Source organism: Diabrotica virgifera, chromosome 5 (genome assembly GCF_917563875.1).
Source record: "Diabrotica virgifera virgifera chromosome 5, PGI_DIABVI_V3a".
Taxonomy (NCBI): Eukaryota; Metazoa; Arthropoda; class Insecta; order Coleoptera; family Chrysomelidae; genus Diabrotica; species Diabrotica virgifera.
This window is the reverse complement of record NC_065447.1, coordinates 236709042-236735062: the sequence shown is the minus strand read 5'-3', so window position 1 is coordinate 236735062 and position 26021 is coordinate 236709042. Positions and strand designations below refer to the sequence as shown.

General features: G+C 32.7%; 1 protein-coding gene across 2 annotated transcripts in view; it reads right to left on the bottom strand.

Annotated features, from left to right (window-relative positions):
- LOC114331102 (major facilitator superfamily domain-containing protein 6-like) overlaps nucleotides 1–26021 on the bottom strand; it is a 101470-nt gene continuing 75449 nt past the window's right edge. For both annotated transcript variants that reach the window (XM_028280570.2, XM_028280569.2), the window contains exons 3-7: nucleotides 23552–23891; nucleotides 17486–17673; nucleotides 9852–10067; nucleotides 6932–7189; nucleotides 1–1330 (exon numbers count right to left, since the gene is read on the bottom strand). In XM_028280570.2, the coding sequence (XP_028136371.1) occupies nucleotides 1148–1330; nucleotides 6932–7189; nucleotides 9852–10067; nucleotides 17486–17673; nucleotides 23552–23891 (1185 nt within the window). In that variant the 3' untranslated portion in view covers nucleotides 1–1147. The remainder of the gene's footprint in view (nucleotides 1331–6931; nucleotides 7190–9851; nucleotides 10068–17485; nucleotides 17674–23551; nucleotides 23892–26021) is intronic.

The window sequence follows — 26021 nt, the reverse complement described above, 5'->3', positions numbered from 1 at the left end:
TCCACGGATATACAGGGTGTCCCGAAAAGATTGGTCATAAATTATACCGCACATTCTGGGGTCAAAAATAGTTCGATTGAACCTAACTTACCTTAGTACAAATGTGCTCATAAAAAAGTTACAGCCCTTTGAAGTTACAAAATGAAAATCGATTTTTTTCAATATATCAAAAACTATTAGAGATGTTTTATTGAAAACGGACATGTATGATTCTTATGTCAGAAACATGTTAAAACAAAATTATAGTGAAATTTGTCCACCCCTTAAAAATTTTATGGGGGTTTTGTTCCCTTAAACCGCCCAAACTTTTGTGTACGTCCCAATTAATTCATTATTGTAGTACCATTAGTTAAACACAACGTTTTTAAAACTTTTTTGTCTCTTAATATTTTTTCGATAAGCCAGTTTTTATCGAGATGCGGCTTCTTTTTTAATATATTTACATAAACATTTTCTGTGGGTTTTGTTCCTTTAAACCCTCCAAATGTTTGTGTACGTTCCAATTAAACTATTATTGTGGCACCATTAGTTAAACACAGTGTTTTTAAAACTTTTTTGTCTCTTAGTCTTTTTTTGATAAGTCACCTTTTATCGAGATGTGGCTTCTTTTTCAAAATATACATAAAAATGTAAATTATAAATAAATTTTCAGATTATTAACAGGTCTCTATAATCGTACTTAACCATATACAAATATGTGGTGGATTCGACAAATATTCAAAATATCTCGATAAACACTAGCTTATCGAAAAAGTACTAAGAGGCAAAAAAGTTTTAAAAACATTGTTTTTAACTAATAGTAATACAATATTAATTTAATTCGAATGTACACAAAAGTTCGGGCGGGTTTAAGGGAACAAAACCCCCATAAAATTTTAATTTGTGCACAAATTTCACTTTAATTTTTTTTAAGATGTAGCTGCCATAATAATGCTACATGTCCACTTTCAATAAAAAATCTTTAAGAGTTTTTGATAATATGAAAAAAAATCGATTTTCATTTTGTAACTTCAAAGGGCTGTAACTTTTTTTGTGTGCACTATTGTATATAGGTAAGTGAGGTTCAATCAACCTATTTTTGACCCCAGAATCTGTAGTATAATTTATGACAAATCTCTTCGGGACACCCTGTATAAAGTTTTTTTATTTATTTACGTTTTTGAAAACATACTATAAAACATTGTACGAACATGTGACAAACTGTAACAGTAAGAGCAAAATAAGAAAAATATTTAAACGTGTTGATACCCCCGTAGTTTTTATAGAATATTCCACCAACTAAGCTACCCATTGATAGCCCGATTCCATCGTAAACGGCACCAACCAAGCCCTGGTGAAAAAAAAATAATAATAATGAAATGAGTGTCGATAACGATTCAAGTAAACTGTTTACCCAGGTATGAAAATACCAAACGAGCGACGCCTAGGAAAATATTCCACCAACGAGTCTCAGTTTACCCATCTGAATCGTTATCATTGTGTACTCTAATGTTCTATACTCTGTAGGTATTATACCAATGCGTCTCAGTTTACCCATCTGAATCGATATCATTGTGTACTCTAATATTAGGGTACACAACGATTCAGATGGGTAAACTGATACACGTTGGTGGAATATTTTCCTAAGAGTTGCCCGTTTGGTATTTTCAACCGACGCACGGAAGCGTTCCAGATTCTGTGAAGCGTTAGACAAAGATGTATACTTTCACCTATAATATTTAATCCGTATTCAGAGGAAATATTTAGTGAAGCCTAGGAAAATTGCAAACATGGAATACTGTTAAATGGAGAACGCCTAAACAACATCCGCTATGCAGACGACAACGTTATTTTTGCAGACAGTTTGAACAGTTTACAACAACTAATATCCGTACCTCAGAACAAAAGTGTATTAAGTCACAAAATGTAAATTTTACAGGAGAGCGAAAATAAAAATTATTTTTAGTTTTTTGTAACATTTTCCATTTAATACATTAAATTATATTTAACAAATTCTTATAAATGTGAATCATGATCATTGTTCTTTTTACCACTAAAAAGAAAATTTTTTGAAAATTACTGTTTTTGGAAAAAATGGACTTAACACATTTTCGCTCTGAAAAATAAATTTTAACTGTGACTTAATATTAATTTTGCTACCTATCCTATGGCAAAGATTGAGCTCTATTACGAAAAATATCATACCTATTTTACAAAATTAAGGAAATGTTTGGATATAGGTAAAGAACTAAAAATATTATACGGACGTATTTGTAACAAAACCATCAATACGAGTACCTACTAAAAAAGCTACTTAAAAATAAAAAGATGAATTAAAAAAAACAGAATTGGTTGTAACGGAACTGAATTTTTATTAACTAAAAAACTAAAAACAACTTTTTGAAGTACATTAAAAAATAATTAAAAACTTAACAAATGCAGGGCTACTGCCGCTATATCAGTAATTTGAATTGGGTCTTTATGCACTAGAGTCTGAAAAAAATCGTGAATCCTCGCTGGAACCCACTTTAGCAGAAGATCATTGAATTTTTTAGTACTTATCGGATTTAAGGTATCTCTCAACGAAATCAGAGAATCTTATACAGATTGATGATTTCTTCTACTAACTCTTCGGTTAAGTATACACTCTTAAATTCCAAATCGAAGTCTGTTTTAAAGTACAGAATCCCAGGATTTTCTTGTCTAAATTCTGAATTAAATACATACTGTTTGTGAAATTAAATTTTTTTCATTATTCTCAGTTTTATTTTGAAATGGAGAATCGTAAGAACTGCACAGTTTATTAAAGTCTTTAAGATTAGAAATTGTCATTTCATACACTTTAAAATATTTGTTTTTTTCTGAAAATTGTATCCAACTCTAACCAATCATATGGAGTAGATAATAATTTGAACATTAGGGCATTTTGTAGCCTCTTGTTCTATAACTGAGTGTATACTGTACACCTCCATGTGCGTATGCCCTCGAAAAAGGAATTTGTGAGTGATTTCTTTTATACGTGGATATCTCGAAAGTAGATAAAAGTAGCACATAATTTGTAAGTTCCGGTTTTGGGATGAGCAATTATTGGTCCAAATAACAATAGAAGTTGTGTTTTGAGGTAATGAATGAATGTACTGGACCAAGCATGAGTCCCATTTTGTTTCCACCTCAACCAGCAATTGATTCATCTCACATTAGACAGTTCGCCTGTTTTTCCGTTGAATCCTAAATTGTATAATTAAGACACCAGAGTTTTAGACTGTAAAAACTTTGAGGAACAGTTAGCTTTGGGCAAGGAAGACATTTTTGTAAATGTATCATTAAAACTTTTTGTCCAGGGCTATTGATGGACATCTCCCTGTCTATTTGTTTCCATTTGTACCATCACTTGTAATGTTTCTCACTCAGCTTCAGACGTTGACTGTCTTAGATTGATTGGAAATTCATCACATTTATCACAAGTGTCTTTTGAAGGAACAGCTAATGATAAATTCTGTATTACAAATGTGATTGTAAAGCCATTCTTTGTCTACTTCGTCTGAAGGAATGTTTTTCAAATCTCATTCTTCCTTAAACATCCTAAACATTGTAGAAATATTTTCGTGACCTCCTAAATATTTGTTCGCCGTCCTTCTTCGACTATAATGTGATTCTTCATATGGATATGGATAGGCCATTATAAGCTCATGAATCCTATCCTTTACCTCATTCTTTACTTTATTTTTAGATAGCTGCTTTCCTCTTTTGTCACATTCTGAAACTCCACTAGTTTGCATTTTTTCAAGTGAACATCTAACAATAGATTAAGAAATATCTAGAATCTAGAGTCTAGGTCTCTTTTCTTCAATGGTAAAAAAAATAGTTCCAGTTACAATGGCTAGCTTGAGCACCTGTTCGTTCTCTTTTTCTTTTGATACACGTTTTTTCAAGATAAGAACATAAAAAACTGTCTTTGTGGATCTACGGTTGTCTCATGATTCCAAAATTGTCAGTGAATTTGTGCTCTCTGAGGCACAAACTTGCCAAATTTTAAAAGGTTGTGGACTTAATGCTTTGCCTGAATTGCATTAAGTGGGACATAATACTTTTTGTTGGACATAATATGGTTTTGCTCTAGGAAACGTATACACCATTTTGGATCTAATGCATTTGAAGTGCAGAAGATACTGTTTTGCTCTAAGCGAAGTGTGGACTTAATACTGTTCATACAAGGCTATTTTGGCCAATTTCAGTCGAAACAGCGAATAAGAAACACCAGTGAATAGAGCGGAAAATTTTAAGCCCAGTGAGCTAAAAAGGTAGAAAACTGAAATTTTGGACTTAATACAGTTTTGCTCTGAGGTACGGATATAGTCCAAGTAATGAAGCTTAATAGGAAAAAACCTCGCAATTTTTAAGGAATGGATCGATTTGCTTGAAAATTTGAGAATAAGTAGTAGATCGTCCAAGGATCAAAATCTATATGACGCCGAAAGGCGCTTTTAGCATGGGGGTGGTTGCCACCCCATCTCGGGGTGGAAATTTTTTATTATATTTTGACTACAAAAGTTGGTAAAAACATTCATTCTAAGCAAAAACGTCCTATACATTTTTTTGGTAAAATTAATAGTTTTCGATTTATTCGCTATCGAAAGTGTTAGTTTTATATCGAAAAAATCAATGTTTTTAATCAGTTTTCTGATAACTCAAAAAGATTTCGTTGTATCAAAACAACTTTGCTTAACAAAAATGTACCTTTTGAAAAAATAAACAAAATCGTTTTCTTTAAGACCAATAGTAATCGATATATACTTTATTATCTATATGTTAGTTCTTTTTCGTCAAATGTTAAATATCGTAGTTTCAAAGTCAAAAGACGGGAAAACTATGTACTTTTCGAGGATAACTTGTTCAATCTAGTTTAAAGCATTTAAAAATATCTATCTGCAGAAATAAAAGAAGTATCTAGATCAAAAATTAAGTGACTTATAATGAAAATAATGTCAGTCCCTATTTTTATCAGTGAAAAAGTGATTGGAAGCAACCCCCTAATCACCACCCTAATTAAAATTAGTCATTGACCTTATTTGGTCTTCTTTATTTATGTATTACTAATAGGTTCTAGAAGTTTGACAGGCTTAGAATGATTAGTTTAAAAAAAATGGAGTTAAAAGCGAATAACGAATTTTTGGAGTTGGTAAAAAATGCCCTCTTCTTCAGAATATAAAGATTAGCATCAGAGATACGAAAAAATGTTTAAATATGAAATTGTAGTAGCTTAATTAATTCCCAAAAGCTCGTTTTGCAAAAATTTTTTCTACGGCAAAAATTGAGTAAGCTATTGACAATTAAAATTTGTAATAACAATCAAAAACTACCTTTACCAACCCTTTGAAAGTCACCACTTTTTGCGACTGAGGATTTTAAAAGAATTTAATATTAAAAGCCCTATAGATCTTGTAAAAACCTACAAAATTCTGTTTTACCAAGCTTTCTAAGATAAAAAATAAAAAAGTTACGGTTAAAAAATCAATATTTTTTTTTGAAAAAAAAGCGGTGTTTTTAGTCATTGGCCTTATTTATTCTTCTTTATTTATGTATTATTAATAGATTCTAGAAGTTTGATTGGCTTAGAATAATTATTAGTTTTTAAAAAACTGGAGATAAAAGCGAATAACGAATTTTTGTAGTTTGGTAAAAAATGCCATTTTCTTCAGAATAGAAAGATTAGCATCAGATATACGAAACAATATTTAAATATGAAATTGTAGGTTATTTAGTTCCCAAAAACTTGGTTTAACAAAAATTTTTCTATGGCAAAAATTGAGTGAATAGTAAATGAGTATATATCGAAAAACATTGATTTTTTCGATATAAAACTAACACTTTCGATAGCGAATAAATCGAAAACTATTAATTTTATCAAAAAAATCTGTAGAACATTTTTTGCTTAGAATGAATGTTTTTTCAACTTTTGCGGTCAAAATATAATAAAAAATTTCCACCCTAGAGACGGGGTGGAAACCACTACCATGGTAAAAGCGCCTTTCGGCATCATATAGATTTTGATCCTTGGAATATCCACTACTTATTCTCAAATTTTCACGCAAATCGATCCATTCTGTAAAAATTGCGAGGTGAAAAGCTTCTGTTCCTGGACTAATATACGAAGTAAATAAAGTAAGTGAAAGATTTGGACTATAAGTAGGTAAACATATCATAAATTAAATTTATGGTCATCAGCAAAAATAAAACTAGAGACGTCTAACTGCTTATCAAGGATTACACCAGTGGACCGAGTAAAAGGCTATACCAGTATATCTTGGAGCAATATTAAACGAACAATGGGATCACTCACAAGTAAATTGTAGAATAGAGAAGGATAGGAGTATATTCAACAACAGGGCCAAACTCTTTAAAAGTTACAACATTAATCTGGAGATAAAAGTAAGGCTCCTACGATGTTATATCTTCTAAATATTATTCCACGCAGTTGAATCCTGGACACTCACTGAAGCGATGGGGAAACACTTGAGGCCGTCGAGATGTGGCTATACAGGCGGATCCTAAGGATCTCATGGACGGACAAGATAACCAATGAAACCGTAGGTACTACGAATAATGGGGAAAGAAAGAGAAGTGATGTATACGATTAAAAGGAGAAAGTTAGAATATCTCGGACGCATAATGAGAAACGGCACTAAATACAGATTACTGAAAATAATCCTTCAGGGCAAAGTATTTGGAAAGCTAGGAATTTGGAAAAGAAGAATATCATGGTTAAAGAACCTGAGGAAATGGTTCTCTACAACTACAAATAATCTATTTAAAGCATCAGTTAATAAAATATTAATAGCCAGAATGATCGCCACTATTCGAAACGAATAGGCCCCAAAAGAAGAAGAAGATACAATAAAATAATTTCCAATTCTCTTAACTTCTTAGTTTATCGTAATAAATTAACACTTACTTGCATAGTAGCTTGAGTACCAGGTGGAGCTATAAAGCTAGCATAGGACGCCATGCATGCAAAACTTAATCCAACATCTATCCCATTGAACAGTTCAACAGGCAGGAACCACCAAGGGTTTGAGATCACCGTGTATAGGGTAAATCGTATTGCTATGCCCAATATAATCAACGACATAGCGTTGTTATGGCCTATAGAAGCGAAAATCTTTCCTGATATAAAGAAAAATGGAATCTCACCTAAGATGGTCTCGAATGTCTAAAAATGATAAAATTAGAAAATTATTTTCAAAATAAATGGTATTTATGTAATGAAATATTTACTTATTACAGTCGAACCCGCTTATTAGAATCCCTGTTATAGGAATATCCCGGTTTATGGAATATAAATTCAAGTTCCCGAAACGTTTCCATTTACTCCTTAATAAATTTATCCGTTTATTGGAATAGGATCTAACTAGACAATACCGCTTATTAGCATATTTTGCAGGTCAACGAATATTTTTTTTACAATTTACTAAAAATTTAAATTATGTTTGGTATTATGGTTTGTCGTCAACGGCTTGCAGTGCTGGATTAGATATTATTAGGGTAATAAATATTTATTACTTTGTTACTAGTACCAATTCGATCTTTAGCCGACAAATGCATGGGTCATAAAATAATTTTTATTTGTCTACACAGAGGCACTGTTGCCTGTTATAAAATTGTTAAAAGCAGTTTATTTGGAATTCACTCAGAGAGTACCTACTTGTTTGCAAGATGTGAATTATGGCTTTGTTAAATTCGAAAAGAACAGAAAAGAACAAGAATGTAACAATCCATTTCTTGACGCCAATAAAACTTCTATTCAACCAATAGATTAAGGATGACCACAAGGATTAACAACGAAAAAGCTATAATTACCAATAATTTCTAAAGAAAAAATAAGTAATTTTGTTATATATGCATTTTAATAAGAAAATATTTACATATCTACATATTGCATACATTTCATATTAATTACCTACTGTATTCATTCACATACATGTACCTAATGTAATTTGGTATTTAACACAAACATAGATAAGTAGTAGTTACACTACTGTATTATTGACGTAAAAAGACCTAAAACCATTTACATACACTGATTATGTAGGTACATATATGAAATACATATTGGCATAGTATGTAATAAAACTACATATTGGCATAGTATGTTAAACCACACATTGGCATAGTATGTTAAACCACACATTGGCATAGTATCTAAATAATATTATTACGTATATTCGGTAACACTTATTTCGACTAGCCACCAATGATCGGTTATTAGAATATCCCGGTTATAAGAATATTTTTGCCTTGCACAAAGGTTATTCCAATAAGCGGGTTCGACTGTATTTATTAAGCTCAACAGGCCTTGTAGGCCTATTGCTAAAACGTTTACATTTCTGATTACATTGTATTTTAGTCTTATACATTTTATTTAATTTCATTTCAGTCTTTTTATACTAAATGGTACTTTTCTTCAGGTCCATATACAGGTAATCAAATATGTATAGGGTGCAACAAAAAATGCAGGTCATAAATTAAATCACATATTCTGGGATCAAAAATAGTTCGATTGAACGTAACTTAACTTAGTACAATTGTGCATATAAAAAAAGTTACAGCCCTTTGAAGTTACAAAATGAAAATCAATGTTTTCCAATATATCCGAGGGCCGGAGTAGCTCAGGCGGTAGTATGTCTGACTTCTATGGAGGTAGTCCGGGATTCAAATCCCAGCGCCAGCGAGAATAGACATTTTAAAAATGCCTATAGGCCTTAGGTCGACTCAGCCTGAATAACATGAGTACCTTGGGTAAAACCAGGGGTAATAATAGGCGGTTGAAGCGTATAGCTTCTAGGCCCTATTACTTTCCTTGTATACCGTAGAGCCTAGATATATAGCAGACTACCTGCTATAATCCCAAAACCTCGTTAGCGGTATAAAACGGGAGACTATTATATCGAAAACTATTATTTTTTTAGATATTTTTTATTGAAAATGGACATGTGGCTTTCCAAGGGTGGATCAAGGACCGACCAAGGCATGACATTTTTGGAGGGAGAAGATACTGGGGGGTCTGTGGGAAAATAAAAAAATAGTGGGTTTTTAAGGCACTTAAAGTGGGTTCTCACACACTTTTGAGAGCCATAAAGAGCATTCAGTCTCGAAGCTATTAGACTTTTAAAAAAGGGTCAGGCTAGAGAATGTTATCTAGGTCTAGAGGACCACAACAGATATGAAAAATTCGCAGTGGGATAGACCAGAAGGCCACCTCTTAAATCCAGCTATCTATTCGTCTAGCAACGAAAAATCAGCAACACGGTGGTATGGCTTCCATGGCCCCCCTTTGGATCTGCCCTTGATGCTTTCTTATGACAGGAATTAATTTAAATAAATAATAGTTAAATTTGTGCACCCCATAAAAAATTTATGGCGATTTTTGTTCCCTTAAATCCCGCAAATATTTGTGTACGTTCCAATTAAATTATTGTAGTGGTCCCATTAGTTAAGTATATATAGTCGCTTCGCTAAACTAAGACACAATTGGCTAGTGATTGTATTAAATAATTTGGCCAATTTCGTAAAATTTTCAAAAAATTAATTACTAAATAGTTAATAATTAGGTACTAAATAGTTAGTAATTTTGCCAATTTTGGCAAAATTGGCCAGAAACAAAAACATTATCTACTAAAGTCACTAGCCAGTTGTGTCTGAGTTTAGCGAACCGACTATACCTATGTTGAATGTTTTTAAAACTTTTTGCCTTTTAGTACTTTTTCGATAAGCCAGTTTTTATTAAGATATTTTCAACATTCGTAAAATCCACCGCATATTTTTTGTAAATCGTTAAGTAAGATTATAGAATATCAAAATATATGTATCATTACCTGGACTAGTCCTTCTAGTGTCTTTACGTAATACTTCAAGTCACATTTTGTATTTACCAATAATAAATCTTCTATTAGCCAGTAAAGAAACTGCCAGATTACTGCTGAGTTAGCTCCCATGCATATGCACCATATGAAAAAGACGATTACTTTTATATCGAGAAATACTTCAGCTACATCTTTCAATAATTGTTTTGATGAGAGTGGTTGAACGTACTGAAATTTGTGTTAAAAGTTGTGTTAAAAGTGTTATAATAATAATGTGTTAAAAGAAAAGGAACCTTAAATATTCGGTGAATGTAGAAATACATGGTCTTATTTTTTAAACATCTGTGGGTTTATAACTATAATTTTGAGCGCGTTAGAGAATTTAAGTATCTTGGAACAACAATCTTCTTCTTCTTCAGGTGCCATCTCCGCTACGGAGGTTGGAAATCATCATAGCTATTTTAATTTTTGAGGCAGTAGCTCTAAATAGTTGTTTTGAGCTGCATCCAAACTATTCTGTAGGTCTTCTAACCAAATATTCTATAGGTCCACATTTCAAAGGCGTTAAGTCATCTCATTGTCTCTACATTTAACGTCGATGCTTCCACTCCATAGTATAGTACACTGTATACGTAACATTGTGTTAGGCGTACTTTAAGAGCTAATGTTAAATCTTTGCTACATAGGACCTTTTTCATTTTCATAAAATTAGAAGGTGCTTTTTCGATTCTGACTTGGACTTCTGCAGTGTAGTCATTATTTTCTGTTATAAGTGTTCCTAGGTAAGTGTACTTTTTTACTCTTTCGATCTGCTGGCCCTCTACTATCAAGATTTCGTTATTATTATGGCTGTTTTTACTAATTTTCATAAACTTCGTCTTTTTGATATTGAGAGAGAGTAGTACTCCCTACTACACCTTACTATTTTACTCATGAGTCTTTGCAGGTCTTGTAAACTATCGGCTATTATTACTGTATCATCTGCATATCTGATGTTGTTAACTAAGACTCCATTTACTTTTATGCCGGACTCATCTCTTTATTTCCATTTCTTCAGTGATGTTTCATTTTCAATTCTTACTACCGATCGCTGAGGTGTGTTATTAGTCTTAAAGCTCTTTCATCTAGGTTTTTAGTTTTCGGAATTTCCATGAGTCGATTATGTTTTACTTTATCAAACGCTTTATTGTAGTCTATAAAACAGACGTAAAGAGGACGGTTAACATCCAAACATCTCTGTATCAGCACGTTGAAGGAGAATAATGCCTCTCTGGTACCCATACCATTGCGGAACCCATATTGCGTGTCACTAATATCCAGCTCCAGTTTAGAGTGTATTCTGGCGTGGATAATTTTCAGCAGAATTTTCAAGGTATGTGACATTAAGCTTATGGTTCGGTAGTCACTGCATTCTTTGGCATTCACTTTCTTTGGCAAACACACAAATGCTGATGTCAATATGTCTCTAGGGATGATTCCCGTGGTATAGATAGCGTTGAACAGTTCTACTATTATGTCCAGGTTTTTCTCGTTGACCAACTTTATCAGATCGCTAGGTTATTCATCTGGACCTGCAGATTTATTGGTTTTCATAGAGTCTATTGCCTCTGATTTGGTTATCTCTGGGCCCACATCTCCGGTTTGACTATCTACGGATGTACTAGCTTCTCTCTGATCATGAAATAGTTCCTCGATGAACTCTTTCCATCGTCGTAGTTTTAATTCTGTCTCCATTTAGCCAAATAAACGACCGTTTTGTAGTGTAATTTCCAGGGGCAACTCCGAATTGCATGAAAATTTGGATTTAGGTTCTACTTACCCTCCACTTCAAAGTTGAATTTGTGCCGTTGGTTGCTTTTACTTGGGGGGTGACATTTACCCCTTCTCGGGGGGTGAAACACGCGTGTTTAAAGTAAGGTCGGAAATGGATAAACTGACTTATTTTAAGCACCTTTTGTTCTATAAAGTTTTTTACGTAAGTCAATACTTTTCGAGTTATTCGTGATTTAAAATGTTGATTTTTCGACAAAAAAACTAGGTTTTCAGACAGTTTTTCCCAAATAACTCAAAAAGTAAATATTTTATCGAAAAAGATATTTTTAGCAAAAGTGTAGCCTAAAAAAAACGAAAAATGGTGTACCAGTAAAGTCTACAAATTGAGTAGAAGCAAAGTTGTAGCTCATGAAAAATACATTCTTATTCGTCTAATTCCAAATCGAATAATTCAACGCGAAATCACCGAAGAAAGAAGCGTTTTTCGGGAAAACCTTATTAACATTTTTAAAGTATCGAAAAAAGCTTATTATTTGTTTTTTACAAAAGTTTACAGCATCAAAAATAAACGAGTTACACTGAAAAAAAAGTTGGCCCCTTTTTTTGGTAAAAAAAATCCTGAAAACCTCCCTCTATTTAGCACCCTAAATGAAATTAATCGTTTGGCTTTACCATTTATTTTAACTGTATGTGTATTGTTTATATGATCTGTAAGTTTGGTTGGTTTGAAGGGCTTATTTTTGAAAACATTTGGTTTTATAGTAAAATAAAATTTTCTAAAAATTTTTGAAAAATTTCATTTTTTCAAAATAACTTAAAAAGTATTAGTGATAAGAAAAATGTTAAAGAGTAAAAAAATGTAGATTTTACTATTATAAATATGCTAGTTTTATTTTGTTTCTCCGTAAGACAAAAATTGGTTAAGATATGGCTGTTCAAAATTTGCATACACTCGTGATTAGTGACCCATTCAAGCTATCTCAATTTAAACCCTTTCAAAAATAAACACTTTTAACCGGTGAGACTGAGAGACCATATAAAAAAGAGGTAGTTAAGTAAATTGTTTGTAAAGCGATAGCGATTAATTTCATTTGGGGAGCTAAACACGGCGAGATTTTCATGATGTTTTACAAAAAAAGAGGCCCAACTTTATTTTGAGCGTAACTCGCTTATTTTTAATGCTAAAACTTTTGTTTAAAAATTAAAACAAAGCTTTTTATAAACACTTTAAAAAAGTTTAAATGGGTTTTTCCCGAAAAGTGCTTAATTTTTCGGTGATTTCACCTTGAAATATTCGATTTGGAATTAGACGAATAAGAACGTATTTTTCATGAGCTACAACTTTGTTTTTATTCGATTGATAGACTTTACTTGTACACCATTTTTTGGAGTTTTTTATAAGCTACACTTTTGCTAAGGATATTTTTTCGATAAAATATTTACTTTTTGAGTTATTTGCGAAAAACCGTCTGAAAACGTAGTTCTTTTGTCGAAAAATCAACATTTTCAATGGCAAATAACTCGAGAAGTATTGACTTAAGTAAAAAACTCTATAGAACAAAATTTGCTTAAAATCAGTCAATTTATCAATTTCCGGTCTTATCTTGAACGTATGTTTTTTCACCCCCGAGAAGGGGTGACTATCACCCCCCAAGTAAAAGCAACCAACGGCAGAATTTCAACTTTGAAGTGGAGGGTAAGTAGAACCTAAATCCAAATTTTCATGCAATTCGGAGTTGCCCCTGAAAATTACACGGTATCGCCGAATTTCCCGTTCATTTACTGGTTTTGTCGAGTAATATATTTGAGGTTCTTTTATTTCCTATTCCGGCTAGTTCTTTGACTTTTTGATGTAGGTTGAAGTTGTCATATCTTGGAACAACAATGACTGAAGATAATGACGGATCATAAGAAACGAACAATAGGACACAAGCCGGCAACAGATATCTTTATGCCTTTTAAAACTTTATAAAATCGAAACAACTAACAAGACATACAAAGATAAATTATATAGATGAATCATATGACCCGTGATGTAAATCAGCGAAACGTGGACGATAACAAAGGCAAACGAAGGGAGACTACGTCTTTAGGAAAGAAAAATCCTAAGGAAGATCTTTAGGCCTGTGCTTGATGAAGCAGCAGGACAATATATGATAAGAACTAATAAGGAGCTGGAAGAACTATATGTAGACGCCAACATAATAAAGGAAGTAGCTAAAACCCAGAAGACTACAATGGGTAGAACACCTCAGAAGAAATTCTGACGAAAGAACAGTAAGGCTGGCATGGGAAGAAATCCCAACTGAAAGAATACCACATGGCTGCCCTCGACTCCCGTGACGAGATAATATAGCATGAGACTTGTAAGCTATGGGTGTGGAGAACTGGATGAAGATTGCTCAATACAGAGAAAAATGGAGACGTTGCCGAGTCGGCTAAAACCCACGAAGGGTTGTAACGCCACGGAGAAACTAAGTTAGTAAGGTCTATAAAGAAACCGTACACGAAGTCACAAAAGATAATGGAGGAAAAATCTGCAACTTAGCATCTGCAATAAACATATACCTATACAGCAGGGGTGGGCAAAAGCCGGCCCGCGGGCCACATCCGGCCCTTTAGCTTACTTTATGCGGCCCGTTGAAAAATCCCGCAAGCAATTTTTTTAACTCTTTTATGCGATTTGGTTGAAATCAACAGTATTGGTGTGCGTAGTGTTCATATAAATATTGAAATATACAAATAATGGAGAGTATTATAATTCTGAACAGCTGTAACCATATCCCTACTATACTACATATAATTTATTGAACATGCACTTTTCTCACTCTTCGAGGCAGTGATGTGTTGGTTTCAGCCAGCATATTTGTCGTCTACCAGGACCCCTGTTTCCTTTGATTTTACACTTCATAATCAGCAGCAACAACTTGTACTTATGGTGGTCAAAAGTTCTCTATCTCTTCCCATGCTATGCAACACTATTTCGTTCGTAATATGATCGGTCCATGGTATTTTCAAAATTCTCCTAAAAAGCCTCATCTCAAGAGCTTTCAGCTTTCTTATTAAGTCAACATTAACAGTCCCTGCTTCGGCACCATAAAGAAGAATAGAGTGGGTATAACATTTTACCATGGGATATCGGATTTGCAGATTGAGTCTTTGGTTACTTTGGAAATTTCCTCATCTTCAAAAAGGCTGCTCTTGATTTCCGAAATGATTTCCCTATTCTTGATCGAATTTCTGATTTCGGATTTAGCTCTTCCGTAATCCAGAATCCTTTTGTCCACTTGTTCAATATTGGATTTTGGGATTTGTGGACCAACTGAGTTGGTTCATGTGGCTTGACAATGACTACGGTATTTTCAAGGGACAAATAAACGTGACCATCTGTTCCATTCTTTGATCAGTCATATATTCATCATATATTCTTTGATAGTAGTAAGGACGGCGAGAGACGGTTCCCCAATAAGAAGACAACGAAAACGATGGAATGACAACTTACTGGAGGCACATTGAAAAAACAGAGTCATGTCTATACAAAAAGAAGAAGTATTTTTGTCAAAACAATTTTTGGGCAGAGAAAAAATTCTACCAAAAATATTCGCGTGTGCACAGCGCAGCGTACACGTACGTGATATAGTGTGATATAGTCCTCCGGCCCGGGAAACATTTTGAAAACTCCATTTGGCCCGCGCTTAAAAGTATTTGCCCACCCCTGCTATACAGGGTGTTTCATTAATAATTGTCCATATAGTAACTGTAGAAACCTTAGCACACAATACGAAGATTTAACCTAAAACACTTAAATAAAATGTGGTTCCTTATTGAGTTACAGGGTGTTTTATCTAAAAATTTAAAAATTATTTTTGCTCAGAATTTTAGAACTATTCGACGTATCCTTTTCATACTTGTCAGGAAGTATAGGTATTGTACAAACTACTAAATTATGTTAAACAAACGTTTCTGGCTATTACCAGAGGCGTACAACGGGGGAAAGTGAATGGTTGACCCTTTCCAAATTCTACGCCACTGGCGGAATTGCTATTTTAGTTCAATTTTTGGATTCTCCAATACTTTCTATGAAAATAATATAACCTTCATTCGTAACGATAAAGTCATTAATTTTCGAGATATTTGAAGTTAAAAATGAAACGTCACGGTTATTTTGATTAATGTATTGTGTCTCTTCATTTTTAATTTCAAATATCTCGAAAACTAATCATTTTATGGTTACGAATGAAGAGTATATTATTTCTATAAAAAGTATTGAAAAATCAAAAAATTACACTAAAATAGCAATTTCGTCAGTGGCGTAGAATTTGGGAAAGGTCAACCAGCCACTACCCCCTGTCGTACGCCTCTGGAAGTAGCTAGAAACGTTTGTTTATCTTAATTTAGTAGGGTGTACAGTACCTACACTTTCTACCAAGTATGATAAGGATACGCCAAATGGTTTTAAAGTACTGGGTACAAATAATTTTTAAATTTTAATCATATGAATCATAATATCGTAAATTAATCTAAATAACTGGGCCGTTTCATACTTAACTTCAAATATCTCGAAAATTAATGACTTTATCGTTACGAATGAAGAGTATATTATGTACGTAGAAAGTATTGGAGAATCTAAAAATGGCAATAAAATAGTAATTCCTCCAGTGGCGTAGAATTTGAAAAGAGTCAACCATTCACTATCCCCTGTCGTACGCCTCTGGTAGTAGCTATAAACGTTTGTTTATAATAATTTAGTAGTTTGTACAGTACCTATACTTCCTGTCAAGTATGAAAAGGATACGTCGAATAGTTTTAAAATGCTGAGCAAAAATAGTTTTTAAATTTTTAGATAAAACACCCTGTAACTCAGTAAGTAACCACATTTTATTTAAGTGTTTTAGGTTAAATCTTCGTATTTTGTGCTAAGGTTTCTCCAGTTACTATATGGACAATTATTAATGAAACACCCTGTATATGTAGTCAGTCAGTACAAAAAAACACAAAATAGAACACGAAATATCGTGGATGATAGCGGGAAGAACAGGTACACGACAATAATTAGACCGAAAGCAGTAGACCAAACTCATTAGACCGAAAAGCACTTTACCGAAACCCCACTAGACCGAACAGCATTAGACCGAAATGGTAAAGAAATTTAAAAAGTTTGCAGTAAATTATGCTAAGATTTTGTATATCTGTCTTTTTGTTTATTGTATTTTTTTGTATTATTTTATATACTGTGTATAGACGGTGTAAATTGTTACTCTGTACAGTCTGATATGAAATAATTTTCATCCGTTAAACAAATTAGAGAAGGTAAAAATAAATTAAGGGTAGAGTGACGTTAACACCATTTTAACTGTTTATAATAACCATCCAAATAACATTTAGTTGTAATTACATTAGTCTTATCTCTTTTACTTCGACAAGTAAAAAGAACTGCTTTTCGGTCTTCTGCTGTTCGGTCTAGTGAGGTTTCGGTAAAGTGCTTTTCGGTCTAATGAGTTCGGTCTACTGCTTTCGGTCTAATGATTTCGGTCTCTTTACAGTAAACCGGAAGAACAGATGACATTCAAATAGATCATGTGTTAATTTAGAAAAAGTGGACACAAATAGTATACTGAGTGGCCATTGATCACATACTACTAATAGCAAAATTAAAGATGAAAATAATCAAAACAAATATTAACAAGGGTACAAGGAAAGAAAAAGAAAAAATGGAACATATTTATATAAACTTAAGATATAAGAAATAAAACAACAGTACGCAGAAGAATTGGGACAAAAACTAAGAAGATACAACACTAAGGATATAGAAATGAATGAAACAATATAAAAAAAACAGCATAATAGAAATGCATCTTTAGATAATAACTTACCTCTATTCTATAACACACAATCAAATTGACGATAAATAAACTTATAGCTAAGAAAAATATAAAATAGTAATTTTTAACTAAACTTCCGCCTGTCAAAACGTCAGTTACATATCCTGACACTGCAGAAAATATTCCCCATCCTAGAGCACCGAACATTCTCTGTTCTCCATATTTTTCATGTTCGTCTTCTAAAACAGAAAAGTAAATATCAAAATATCTATTATTAATACCTTTTCATACTAGATAGGAAGTAATAATAGTAGAACACAATAATAGTACAAAACTAAGGGTATTTTAAAAGAAAATTGTAAGCAAATTAGTCCATGTCCAGCAGTGAATTTAAAAGAGGTAATGATGTAAAAGAAATGATGTAAAAATGAACTGACAGAGTCAGATTCGACGTGGGGTGCGTCACGGGTGTATTTTTTATTACAATTGTTGTTTAATTTATTCAGTGAAACCATTTCAAAATAAGCGTTGGCCGAAGTCAGTGAGGATCTAATAATAAACGGAAAGTCACTTAATAACATAAGATATACTGATAATTCCATCCTTCTGGCGGAAACACTAGAAGAACTGCAACACATTGTTCAACAACTAAATATACATTGCAGCGATTATGGACAAAAATAAATTTGAAGGAAACCAAGTTCAAGGCATTTAAAAAAGCACAAAATATCAATTTTAGGCTAGTACTAGGTATTACAGAAATTGATCAAATATCTTCGTAGAAATACCTTGGATCATGGATCACAGAAGAAATTGATCAGACAAAACAAATAAGACGTCCCATTAAAACTTCATTGTCGTATATAATATCACAAGAGAGAAAATTTTGCCGGCAATATTTTCGACTGGTATGAAAGTTTGTTGCCTGGCAATTTTCGCGAATTAAATTTTGACTTAAATCACGAGACGTCAGTCGAGTGATTTTGTCAAAATTTCATAAGCGAAAATTACCAAAAGGCAACGAATTTGAATGGAACCAGGAGAAAATTTTGCCGGTAAATAATTTTCTCTCGAATGATATTCGACAAGACTATTTCACGAGACAATTAATGCACCATATCAACGAAATATAATCTTTATTTCTTTATTTATTTATTTATCTTTATTTATTATCTGTCATAATTTTGTCGCTGAGATTTCACGTCGTTAAGGAGTTTTGTCAAAAGGAAACGAAGCGTTGCTATGCCGTTTTATCAGTTAAAAACAGTCTAGTGAAATAGTCAATTTTAAACAGAATGATAAAGTTTTCTGTAATGGCAATATCAATATACCGCTCCGGATAAGATGCTTCGATGTTATAATTTCTCCATCCTTTTGTATAGGGCTGAGGCCTGGACATTGAAACAATCCAAAATTAAAAACCTGGAAGCATTCGAAATGTGGTGTTTCCAACGTGTTCTAAAAATATCATGGATGGATCTCAAAACAAACGCACAAGTTCTCGAACAACTAGGGAAACAATGTGAAGTTTTAAATTCCATAAAAATCAGGAAGTTGGGACACGTTATGAGAGGTGAACAATATGAACTATTATAAGAATGTATGGCAAAATCAAAGGCAGAGGAAGCGTAGAAAGACGTAAAATATTTTGGCTATACGATTTCCGTGAATGGTTTGAATGCAGTTCAATTGAACTATCCAGGCGCGTAACCAACAAAATTATGATTACCAAGATAAGTCCAGGGCGCATCTGTTTTGAGATGGACGTTGAGAGGTGACTCAAATTTTTTTGCAGAAATTGCTTGAAAATAACTCAAATAATAATATTTGAGTTATCCTCCAACACAAAATGGTCCGGAACATTGTTTAAATAATCAAAATGTCAAAATATGAAGGAAAAATTCGATTTTTTTATTGGTTTTTTAATTATAACTTTAAAACCATTTATTTCTGAGAAAAGTTGTACTGACATAAAAGTTGCGTAATTAAATCTCCTATAACATAGAATTGTTTAAAAATTTAAAAAATAGTCACCCTTGTTGCAAAATAGCAATAATTGCGAAAAAAACCATGCAAAAACAAGTATTCGCATTTTACGTTTTTCAACCATTTATGCTACACTTAGAAGCTTTATATTTTACCCAGAAAAACTTTATGATATAGTAAAATAATACTGTATATTTCTTCAGATCGGTTTAACAGATTTTGCAAAATAAATTTTGAAATCCAGCTTCCGCAAAAAAAATTATTTTTTTAAAATGTTGCAGGACTAAAAATAAAGCAGATAGCAAGTTGAATTTTTTTTTGATTATAGAAGTGTACTGTACCTTTTATTTGCAATTTGTAAAATTAAAATCGATTAATTACTACGGCGTCAGGAAATTTTTTAAGTAAACATTAATTTTTGGTGCTACGCGCAGGACAGCGGTGTTCAATTCACACAAGTTGATTTCCACCAAAATTTCTTTCAATCTTTATCTAATATATTATTTTCTTACTCTATATTTTGTTGTACTTTAATATTTTAATTTCAAAAAAATCAAACTAATTTTATTATTGTTTATGAAATATTGTTTAAACAATTGTATATGTTTAAAAATAATAAACTTTTATTCTCTAAGTTAAAATATATGAACAAAGAAAGTTTTTGCTAAAAAAAGTGTTATTTCAAAGGATAGAGTATATGTGTTTTTATTTTGCAATAAACAAATTTATTTATTTATACCGAAATGTAATAAAAAATAAAATGTATCAATCATTATCAAAGGTCATTGGAATGCCCAATCAGAGCAAACTATCCGCTGTCCTGCGCGTAGCATCAATAATTAATGTTTATTTAAAAAAATTCCTGACGCCGTGGTGGTTAATCGATTTTAGTTTTGCAAATTGCAAATGAAAGGTACAATACACTTCTATCAGTAAAAAAAGAAACTCAACTTTCTATCTGCTTTATTTTCAGTCCTGAAACATTTTGAAAAAATGAATTTTTTTTACGAAAGCTGGATTGCAAAATTTATTTTGCAAAATCTGTTAAACCGATCTTAATGAAATTTACAGTACTATTTTACTGTATCATAAAGTTTTTCTGAGTGAAACATGAAGGTCCTAAGTGTAGCATAAATGGTTGAAAAACGTAAAATGCGAATACTTGTTTTTGTATGGTTTTTTCGAAATTATTGCTATTTTGCAACAAGGGTGACTATTTTTTAAAATTTTAAGCAATTCTATATTATAGGAAATTTAATTATGCAACTTTTATGTCAGTACAACTTTTCTCGCAAATGAATACTTTTAAAGTTATAATCAAGGAACGAAGAAAAAAATCGAATTTTTCCTTCATTTTTTGATATTTTGATTATTTAAACAATGTTCCGGACCTTTTTGAGAGGGACGATAACTCAAATATTATTATTTGAGCTATTTTCAAGCAATTTCTGCAAAAAAATTTGAGTCACCTCTCAACGTCCAAATGTACTAATATTTTTACAGATGCGCCCTGGTCTAGATGATTTCCAATCTTCGATAAGAGTGGAACTTGAAGTAAGATGATGTCCTAAAATGTACAAAAATGGTTGAATGATAATAATGACCATAATATAATTAACGGTAATAACATAATATGGTTCCGAAACCATAACTTTCACTAAACATTCTGCAAATAAATTGAGAATAACCCAAAGAAAATGCGAAGAGCAATGTTGAGAATAACAAAAAGAGATATGTTACCAAACAAGATAGCGAGAGAGGACCAAAGTGACAGATTTCATAGAAAAAATTGCACAAATCAAATGGAGATGGGCTGGACATGTAGCAAGTTTAAATGATAATAGGTGGACCAAAAGACACATAGAATGTAGACCTAGAGAAGATAAAAGACACCGAGGTAGACCATCAAAAAAATGGATGGATGCTTTGAGAAAAACAGTAGGAAATTGGATACAGAAGGCACAAGATAGAGAACAGTGGAAGAATATAGAGGAGACCTATATCCAACAGTGGATGGAAGAGGTTGAGGAATGATGATAACAATTATTTTATTGTTACATATAATGGTCAAATAACTTACCTAGCCGGCCCCAACAGCATAACCCACCAATCAAAGATGAGGCAAACACCTGGGCTAGGAACGACAAAGAAAAAGCTGATCTTTTTGACAAGCACCTTCAAAAAGTATTTACGCCATACCCTTCTACAGTATCTACAGAGGAAGAAACAGAACTAACCAGATTCCTAACAGCACCGTTTCAAATGGATCTGCCCCACACGAAATTTACAGTCAACCAAGTAAAACAAACAATAATAGATGAAATCAACATCAAAAAAGCTCCTGGATTTGACCTAATCTCTGGCAAGATTCTAAAAGAAGTCTCGGATAAGTGCATAAAACTAATAACCTTTATATTTAATGCAATTCTGCGCCTAAACTACTTCCCTAGTTCATGGAAAGTGGACAAATCTTAATGATCCTTAAACCCGGAAAAAGACCGGAAAATGCATCTTCATCCCGGCCTATAAGCCTTTTGCCTATGATTAGCAAAGTCTTTGAAAAAATGTACGTAAAAAGGTTGAAAACGATAATAGACGAAAACAAAATAATTCCAGAACACCAATTCGGTTTCCGAGACAAACACGGAACCATAGAACAAGTGCATAGGCTAGTCAACCAAATAAACAAGGATTTTAACTCCAAAAGATACTGTTCTGCTGCTTTCCTTGACATATCTCAGGCTTTTGACAAGGTATGGCACATAGGGCTACAAATAAAATTAAAGAAGCTCCTACCTTATCCTCACTTCCAGCTCTTAAAATTCGAAAATAGACACTTCCTTGTGAAGCACGGTACCGAGCACACTAAAATATATCCTATTCACTCAGGCATCCCACAAGGCAGCGTTCTTGGCCCAATTCTGTATCTTTTATACACAGCGGACATTCCAACATCTAGTACAACTACAGTTACAACGTATGCAGATGACACTGCTATCCTGGCATCCCACACAGATCCAACAACAGCATCAAGGAATCTTCAATCAAACATAAATAAAATTCAGCAATGGATGAAAGTATGGTGCATCAAATCTAATGGAACTAAATCATTACATGTAACATTCACGCTACGCAGAGAAACATGCCCCAATGTATATATTGATAATTGTCTAATTCCTCAATCCGAGGACGCCAAATATCTTGGCATGCACTTGGACCGCCGCCTTACTTGGAAAAAACATATTTTTACCAAACGAAAACAGCTTGGACTTAAATTGAGAAATATGTATTGGCTCATTGGACGCAATTCCAAACTATCTCTGGATAACAAAATTTTACTCTACAAGTCCATCCTCAAGCCCATATGGACTTATGGGATTCAGCTAAGGGGCACTGTTAAGGCCGCGTCTCACCATCAAATAATTTGATCAAACAGTTTGAGCAAACTCCGGAAGTACGTCAAAGTGACGTCACAATTGCAGTTTTTTTGAAATTCTAAAAATCTGTGCTCTCACTATCAGTCTAGTTTGATCAAATTTTTTGTATTGAGTTGTCTAACTTGTTTGTACTTTATTTAAAATTAAAATTTTTCATTATTATCCACAGTGAACACTCAGGATGTGACGTCACTAACTGTCACTTTCAGTTTGCTCAAACCAGTTTGATCAAATTATTTGATGGTGGGACGCGGCCTTTAGCGTCTCCAATACAAACATCTTACAGAGATTTCAAAACAAGGTGCTGCGTTCCATAGTCAATGCGCCATACTATGTATCCAACGAGGTGATTCAACACGACATCCCCCTAGAATCCGTGAAAGAAGTCATACAACGTTTTAGTGTTAAATACTGTGAACGAGTGTTAGTGCATCCTAATGCGTTTGCCAGACAATTAAATGTGCGGGACGTCTTTGAAGTGCGTAGACTAAAACGACAACTGCCGTCCGACTTAACCAACTGAATGTAATCAAAAGTGTATTCAGACTGATACAATTTTAGTTTTAGAATTTATTGTAAAGAGGTTACTCACTGGAGTAACTCTCTACATGTCTGTATTTTTTACCATAACAAATGCTTAATGCCCAATGGGCAGATTGTTGTACTCAATGGAGTTAATAAAAAAAAAACTTACCTAGCAAAGTAAAACATATAGCATCTGCGATTGTTAATACCACACTATTAGATATCCAAAAGGTTAACATAGCCGCAAAAAACAGCCAAGTCCAGTACTTATCTAATATTTGGTCATCTGGTATGGTAGGCCGTGGAATAATTTTATTCAAATTCTCTGTTTTTGTTAATTGGCACGAGAAATAGGAGTACTGATTAGTTGTTAAATCTATCGACTTGTTGTTTGTTAATATATCCTTTACTGGTAAAGTTAAAATGCCATCATAAAAAATTGATTCAGTTGGGAGAATATTTATATCTGCTTCAAAATCTGAAGAAGTGTCATTTTCTTTACATAGAATCTACAATTAAAAAATGTTGTTATAGTACATTGTTTTAACAGATTAAAACGTATTTTGTATTTTGATAACGATTTCCGAAGTGGAAATCGAAACGTCAAATAAATTTAATTTCAAACTTAAGAGGAACAGTAGCGATCAACAGGTAGCGAAAACGCTTTCCAAGATTGCGGCTGTAATTTTGAATATTTTTTCGAGATATTTTTTACACGTATTCGTAATATAATAAATAATGGCGGTACAGAGCCCAATTTGAAAAATATATTTATATGTAGAAATTACTCTGTAATTAAATACAATATTAAAAAAACGAGCCTGTACCGCCATTAAGAAGAACAAAAAAATACACTTTCTTCAAATAAACTTTTTTATCCGATGACTAGATTTTGTGTCATTTTGGAACTACTAATGAAATAAAAAATTTTAGTAGTTCAAAAATGACACAAAATCTAGGCATCGGATAAAAAAGTTTTATTTGAAGAAATTGTATTTTTTTGTTCTTCTTAATGGCGGTACAGGCTCGTGTTTTTAATATTGTATTTAATTACAGAGTAATTTCCACATATTAATATATTTTTCGGACCCCAATGCTCTATATGTCCAAATGTTCAATCTACCTACGGGCAAGCAATCCTATTGAGGTCGGGATTACTATTATGGCGGCACGCGGCACCACACTTCGCTATGTGTTATGTGTTATGCGGCTACGTTGTATGTGGCCAAATATTTGTCCTTTAAAGTGTGTAAAAACCGACAACTGGATGGATACACTTGCGTCTAGAGAAAACCAAATACTTTGCTTCGGAGCTTCTAGACAATTGACAGTTCTCTGGATTTGGCGGGCAATTTGAAAAGTATATATATTTTACCTATACTACTTATACATCATATACAACTTATACATCATTGAGTTTAAGACAGTAAATGAAAAACCTCACTTCGCTTGGTAGATTATCTATATAAATGTAAATGAAATTCAAAATATACTTATTAACCTAATTATATAGTACATATTAGCAATATTTTAAATAAAAAACTTTGTCATGTAGGTACCTTATAATAATATGTACCTAGGTATATGTATAGGAGTATAGGATATGTTACTTATAGTTCGGTACCTCTTGGGGACTTAGCAATTTTACCAGTAGGTATTTTGAATTTCTCTATAAAATAATTAACCATAGGAAAGTTATAAATTACAGTCAAATAATTAACCATATTATAAAAGTTATATTATTACCACATCAAAAACAGTAGGTACCTACTACCAAAGAAAAACATAAATATTTCACATAATAAAAATATTCTTAAAAAAAATGATTGTTTTCAATTAATAAGAAAAAACCTTTTAAGGGAAATTTAGGGTTTAAACAAATCATCTATTAGAGAAATTCAAAATACGGGTGTAAAATTTCTAAGTCCCCAATAATAATTATAACTGTCAATTGTCTAGAAGCTCCGAAGCCAAAGTATTTGGTTTTCGCTAACCGCAAGTGATGGATACGCGTATTTGTCATGCGTGCTTACTCGCCATGCGCGCGTATGAAATGAAACGAATATTGACGAAAGAACCATGATATAATGAAACCCGAAGATATGACACCACACGCAGCTCCTGTCAAATGTCAAGTGACGTTAATACGTGACGATTCCGACATTTTGTCATTTGTTGTTGTTTGTTTCCATGGTTTGTTTTTGCTATTTAGCTTTAAACGATTGTTACTAGTATTTAATGTGTCATCGGGTTTGTAAATACAACATAATTAACACATTTTTGTTTATTAACGTTAATAAAAAGTGTTTTGTTAAATATATTCTATTTTTTATTTAACCCAAAAACCTATTAAAGCTTGGAAAGGAAGTATTAAGTTTATGTTGAAATTTAGTATTAACAAGAGCTCTGGATAATAGGTAAGAGACATAGAATAAATCATCTAAGAATCATAGCTATACAACCTGTTATGCACAACTTCCAGTTCAAACAAGATAGAAAATTGACAAAAAGGCAATAAAACGTTATTTGATTATTTTAGATGAAGAAGATACCGAACTTTTGTTGAGGAAGAGAATAAGGTCACATTGGCAAGAGATGTTAAACATTTGGAAAAACTGGTTGTCAGAAACGAATTCAAT